This window comes from Corapipo altera, unplaced genomic scaffold (assembly GCF_003945725.1).
Source record: "Corapipo altera isolate COAL_440 unplaced genomic scaffold, ASM394572v1 56, whole genome shotgun sequence".
Lineage (NCBI taxonomy): Eukaryota > Metazoa > Chordata > Aves > Passeriformes > Pipridae > Corapipo > Corapipo altera.
The window spans coordinates 9041643-9048521 of NW_020884896.1; the positions used below are offsets into that span (position 1 = coordinate 9041643).

General features: G+C 43.5%; 1 protein-coding gene across 1 annotated transcript in view; it reads left to right on the top strand.

The window, feature by feature from the left end:
• The window catches only part of MXI1 (MAX interactor 1, dimerization protein), a 46938-nt gene extending 40645 nt beyond the window's left edge, over positions 1–6293 (top strand). The window contains exons 4-6 of the mRNA XM_027648048.1: positions 1790–1904; positions 3079–3250; positions 4414–6293. Of these exons, the coding sequence (XP_027503849.1) occupies positions 1790–1904; positions 3079–3250; positions 4414–4577 (451 nt within the window). The 3' untranslated portion in view covers positions 4578–6293. The remainder of the gene's footprint in view (positions 1–1789; positions 1905–3078; positions 3251–4413) is intronic.
• The last annotated feature ends 586 nt before the right edge of the window (positions 6294–6879 follow it).

Below are 6879 nucleotides of genomic sequence, written 5' to 3' on the forward strand. Positions count from 1 at the left end.
TTCCTTTCTCTAGTTGCAAGAAGTCAGTGTCCAGGGATGACATGAGCTATAGTGCCAGTGTGAACCAGCAATGCTTTTTCATTGCTTGCCCTGTGGTCATCATGGGACACAGAGCAAACACCTGTAGCGGGTGCACACAACTCCTTATCAAGCTCTACCTTGAAAATCAGCTTCCAGGTAGAAAAAAATCCCCCCATGTCAGTCATATGGGTTTAATGACAGTGGGGTTTGCCCTAGAGCAAACTGAGAAGTAAAAGATGAGACTGAGGTGATTACTGGTTTTTCAGTTTGATTTTTTGGATTATGATTTCCTTTTCCCCACCCCTCCATTTGTTAATGTTTAATGGAAAACACGTGTTCTTCAAGGCACTTGCTGGTCATATGCAGTCCTGTGACTGTTATTGAGACAGAATGATAGACCCTTCCTAAAGAGATTTATAGTAGAAACCGTGAGGAGCTCACATCTACAGCACGGCCAGTGAACACTCCCCTGCACTGACAGTTCATCAGTAAAACCCCTGACCCTTCCACCTTTAATCATCCTTGCTTGTCACTGACATAATTGCCTGATTAGGACTCCTCTCCCCCACCCCTTTCAAACTGGGCGCAATAGTGCATTTGAAAAACAAATGGAAATGAACTGTCCATGCTCTTTTTCTTCTTTCTTTTTTTTTCCCCTTCCCCTGCATTGAGATGGATCAGGCTAAGATTCGGTTTCTTTGTGCATGAGCAGGCGCTGGGATAGGCTTTCAGGACTCTTTTGCACTGGTGTTTCTTGCATGTGAATGGTAAAGCTGATGTCATTGTGTTATTGATTGGGATGACAACTTTGGACATAAATCATTAATGTCTGGGAAAGAGAGAGAGAGGGGAAAAAAACAACACACACTCGATAGTTTTCCATAAATCTGCTGTTCATTCCTGCATACGTTATACAGAAGAGGAGACAGGAACAGTTTTCCTGTGCAGCCCATGGATGATGTGCTTTGCCACTGCTTCCTGAACCGTTTTCCCTAGAACGTGTTGCTGTTTCTTCAGGCAGTGGCTCATATCACCAGTGACACTGTCATGCTGGAACCTGTCTTTGTAGACGTGAGTCAAGGTCGGAAGACTGCCCAGAGCAAGGTCTTGGGTTCTCTCATTCCCACCAACATTGCACCCCTAGCAGCATTTCAGTTCTGGGCCCAGGAAGGAGTAAGAGTGCAGTTCTTGGGAAGTACCGTCTCTCTAGCTCCTTTAAATGCCAGCAGGGATTGTTTCAGTGTTTTGAGCTGGTCATTTTTCTCACTGATGATCTTAATTTTATGCAAAAAACCAGTGTTTAGATGAGTTTGGATCAGTGTTGAGATTAGCATATGTCCCCAAGCCAGCAACGAACAAGTGTGCAGGGGGTAGCAGTCATTCAAAAACCACTTTCGCAGAAGTTCTTCTCAGCAAAACTGACAGCAGATTGCTCAGAGAGAGGAAACCCATGAGGTACTTGCACTGGTTGCCTGTGTGCCTTTGCCCTGCACAAAGTTCATCCAGATGAGTCAGATTATCAGTCCAGACAGCAAGAAAATAAACAGTGTCTGTCAGAGGTGAGCAATAATGCAAGTAATGATGAGCAGCTGGTGTTTGAAGTGTAAATAGTTTAGTGGCAGTCTGTCCTGGTGGCTGTGGGGTGGGGAATCTTGTGATGTGTGGAAAGAGGAAAATGTAAAAACTGCCTTACAGTGGGGCAGTAGAGAAGGAGATGGCATTCCCTTGCTGGAGGCATGGCTCTGACCCTGCTCTTGTCCCCTTGCAGCCGAGCTCACCTCCGCCTGTGTCTAGAACGCTTGAAAGTTCTGATACCACTCGGACCAGACTGCACCAGGCACACCACGCTTGGGCTGCTCAACAAAGCCAAAGCACATATCAAGGTAAGAGCTGCTTTTCCCAGCTGCTTTCAGCGTGGGCTCTTGGGAAGTGCAATTCAGTTGCTCACCCTTGCTGCCTCTGTTGAAGGGAGACTAACACCTTTTAAAAATAAATTAAAAAAAAAAAAGAGCAAGCAAGCCTTGCCCTCTTAGTTAATTGCTTATCATAGCTACAATTCCACATTGTTGGAAGAGTCCATAATGAACTCCGTTAACTACGGAAATGATAGATTTGTAGAGCAGGAGTGTCGTTCTGTATTGTAATCATTTGTTGACAGCTTCATCTCTTTAAAGAAAAACATACCTATTATTAAATGACTGCATTTTTAATGGGAAATGGAGCTTTTTTCCTGGTGTGCTACTGAGTTTCCACTGCCGAAGCATTAGCACAAACCACAAGAGTGTGAGACAGGGTTGGCTTGCTGGAGCTTCTTGTGTGAACCTGACAGCCAGCCCAGTGCTCTTCTGCCTTCACTTTTGGCAAAGTGAAATGTGAAAAGAAAATGGAGCATTGTCGGTATCTGGGAGAGGCTGAAATACTTGGTTGCAGGTCAGGATATTGGGAGGGAAGATTGGTGATGAAGGAGCAAAAGCGCTGCCAAAGGGACAGTTACCCTGAAATGACTCCTTATGCAATGTGCTTGTCGTAGGAAACAAAGAACAGTGCCCTGGTAGATTTCCCAGCTGTGATCAAAGAAATCTGTAGTAGGTTATGTAAATCACTTACTGAATAGAAAACTGTCTCTGAGAAATCCTACTAAACCATGCAGTAAGGAACAGAGAGCTCCCAGGGCACGTTTTTATGTTGGAGCAGATCATAACAAACCCTGGAGTCGTTTGGTTCAGGGAGTTGAGGCCCCTTCGTGGGCAGATGCGGTAATGCAGGTGTCTGATCCCGTGTGGAATGACCCACAAACTGCTGCAATTCACATCGTTTCCCCTGGAGAGGCTAGTCCTCCGAGTCTCTTTGTACTAATGGCTATGATTTATCAGGACTTGAGAGGTGGGAAGATGTGGGGAGATGTCATTGTGCTTGGAGACTGCGAGGCAGTTGGATTCAGCTTAAATCCTTCTGGGACCTGGGAAGGTCTAAGCAAGGCAGGTGGAAGGGCAGTGATGGTGGGAGGGAGGGGGAAGAGGATGAAACTAATTATTCAGTCATATTTGATCATGTCAGAAACTTGAAGAGGCTGAGAGGAGAAGCCAACACCAGCTTGAGAACCTGGAACGAGAACAAAGATTCCTAAAGAGAAGACTGGAACAACTACAGGGTCCTCAGGAGATAGAGCGAATACGAATGGACAGCATTGGATCTACCATTTCCTCGGATCACTCGGACTCGGAGCGAGGTGGGTGTTGGCTGAACTGGCATGGAATCCCCAGGACTCTATGGAGTGAGAGCATGAGATTCATCCATTTCTGGTCTCTCAGCTACCCCCTTCTTATGGCATTTGATATTTAGGTTGCTCACACACATGCACACATACACACACACGTGTATATGGAGAGTTTAGTATTTTTGCATGAGTTCTAAGTCTGGAGGAATTGTTGCTGTCAACTTGAGCTGATTTCTGTGGCATCGAAAATGATGGTTAAGTTGAAACACTCATTGTGTTTTTTGGTCTACTGAATCTCTTGGCAACACAAAAAGGAAAATGTAAGAAGGTATTAATGGCACTGGAATGGATGCTTTACACACCTTCCCGCTTACCTTTTTTCCCCCCAAGCTTCTCATAGAGTTCATCTCCTCAGATAAAACTGGCTAGAGATGATCTGAATGGCTAAATAAATTGTGATAACTGTCTTTTTTAAAATATCTCTTCTGTGGAGAGAACATTAGGGAGAGTAGATGGTTGGATATTTACTGACAGACCCAAAGATGCTGTATAGTTTGGGTGTGAGTCTGTAGCTTAAAAAAAATGCTTTGGAAAATTCCAAAACAATATGGGAACCAAGATACCTGGTTAACTAGATCTTTGTTTTTCAAGTCATTCTTAGAAACAAGGTTCCAAAGTCCGCTCAGCATTTATGAGAGTAACCCAGATTCCCGTGGTAATGCATTGCAGTACCCTATAGGAGTGGTCCTGGCTTTGGCAATATAATGTCAAGCAAGTAGCATGTTTGGGGGTAACTTCATGCTCCATTTTCTCTGTTGCCTTAGACTTTATCTATTTCTTCTTGTTTCCAGTACTGGGGTCGTAGAGGTACAAAGAAAGAGGTAGTGGAACAAGTTCAGTGTGGGGAGTGGCTCACGTACCGCTCATAGTGTTGCCTGCATGTGGAGGAGTCAAACCCCTTTGCCAAATCCCTGTGAAAGCTCCAGTCTGGTATCAAGTCTTTTTATAAATCACGTCCACAGCCCATTTCATTCCAGGGAGAACACTGAAAGTCTTTTTGCCAGATGGCTGCTTCATTCCGTGTGCTGGGGGAGTCCCTGCAGCTCTCTGGCTGGAAGGGAGCAGTGGGGTGTGTGGTGCTCACCTGTGTGTATTTCTCTCATTTTCCTTTCCAGAAGAGATTGAAGTGGACGTTGAAAGCACAGAGTTCTCCCATGGAGAAGTGGACAATATCAGCACAACCAGCATCAGTGACATTGATGATCACAGCAGCTTGCAGAGTATTGGGAGTGACGAGGGTTACTCCAGCGCCAGTGTCAAGCTCTCGTTTGCTTCCTAGAACCAAGTGAGACAACAGTGCAGGGCAAATGATTTCACTGGGGTGATCTGACTGGGTCGGAGATGCCAGTATCCTCTTTCAGAAATGACATATTGACAGCTAGTCCTGGAGAGACCTGTATATAAAGCTTTTTTGGTAAAGGAAGCCTCCCCAGAAACCCATATTTGTTCATTTGGTCATGTTACCAATCCCAATTTGTGCTGGCAAAAAGTTAGACCAAACACTAGTCCCTTTGAAGTCAATGAAATACATTTGTTTCTGTGGGACCTGGATCTAGACCTTAGTGATGAAACACTTTGCTTTGAATTTATTTGAAAGAGGATACTAGAGACTCATCCCTCTCTTTCTGTCATGAGATCTGAGAAATGTCAAAATTTCTTACATTGCATTCAGGTTGAACAACCTAATTTAGGCCCTTCTGAGGAGCTTTTGTGGTCCTAAAAGGACTGTATCCTACAGTTTATCACAATCTAATGCTGTCATAATGTACTAGGAAATCTAAGAAGGCTTAGCCTAGGAATAACAGTGAAGATGATGATTAAGGTCTCATTCTGTGCCCAGGGGGAGAGGGGCAGTAAAGAGAGATGTTCAGGGGAGAAGACCATTCAACTCAGCTTTCTGTTGGACATCATTTAAAAAGTGAGTACCTCTGATGCGTGGCTAAAGCAGGAGGTGCACACTTGTAATCTACCAGCACACAGTGGGCTGTGGTGCCTCGGGCTGTGGCACCGACAGCAGGTCTCCCGGTAGATGTGTGTTCATACACAGCCAGCTGAGGGCAGAGCGAAACCAGCACACACGAGAGGTGACACACCAGAAAGTCATGCCCAGATACTGAGCCACTATGACCTTTTTATTTGAAGCGATTTTTTGATAAACATTTGTAAATGTGTTGGGAGGGAAAACACCCCAAGTCTGATGCGTCTTTTTAGAGCTTGTCCATATGAAACCTTAGATGTCTTTTATATGAATTTATGCCATGAAAAGATCTCTGTTTTGATGAAGCACTTGACCCAATGAAATGCAAAGATGCTTTTTTTGCCATGCACACAATGGATGAAGGCTGTGCTAGCTGGAAGAGGCCAGGTTTGGTGGGGGTTTCTTCAGTTTTCTTTTTAGAATCATTCCCTTTGCTGACTTTTGAAGTTCCAGTCCAGTAGTTAACCTAGTTAAGCTCAGCACGTCTCTCATGTTAATGTAACGTTTTGACTGCACGTCCTGTTCCCAAGGGCCTTGCCATCCTATCTGTGCAGGTGCTGTTAAGAGCTGTTATAGCGAATGTTTTCTAATTTTCTCCGAGACAAGCATTCTAACCTGCACTTTGAGGGCTTTGCTTTTTTATTTTTTGTCTTTTTAATGGCCAGGATTATTTTGTTTTCCAAGTTTTAAAAACCTTAATAGAGTCTTCACCTATGGCATTGTTTGAAACTTTGTATATCCTTAAGTAATTTAACTACCCCTCATTACTAAGAAAAAAAAAAGAGGAAAAAATGCTTTATAAAATTCATAACTTATTGCTGATTTGAATGGGTTGTTAATTTCAGTCCTTTAGATTTTATTTTATTGTTTTAGGTAGGGTTGGGCAAAAAGAAGTAAAATAAAATAAAAAATAAAGACAACCATATTTAGCAGTGCAGTGGAATTGTGTTTAAATGTTAGCATATGGTCCCCATTAAAGTAGCACTTTAACGCCATTAAACATTTCTGTATCTGAAATGAGTTGTGTTCTTCCATCTTGGTCATTCGTATCCCTTTAGCCGAGTGTTTGTTCTTCTTGTGCCCTTCGATCCTGCAGTGAGAAGATCCTGAGTGAGTCTGCTGTAGACTTTTGCACTGTGATAAGTTGCCTGTGTTTAAATATTCTGATGTTTCCCCCACTCTCCTCCAAAATTTGTCATCCCCCGTAAGAGGTACAACACACGTGCTTGAGTAGAGAAATAACCTTTCCATGAATGTAGTGAATGATTTCTGTTCTGTTTGGGGTTTTTTGAATTAATTTGCTTACCAAGTCTATGTCAGGTTGCAGTTGTTAAATGTGTTTTCACTTGTGTGTAGGTAATCCAGTGGCTCGGTCCATATGTTGTTCTTCTGGGAGATTACCTGTCAGGAGCAGGAGTCTGCCACAGAGAGAATTGAGCTCTGGGTTAACAAATGGATCCCGAGGGCTTTCAAAGAAGAAATGCTGCTTGGATTTATGTTTGGGGTTCATATAATGTCTGGATGACACAAGATTTGGGACAGTGATGAAAAGTGGGAAACTTTAGCTCTAGCAAGGCCTTATTGATTTATTCATTATTATTCT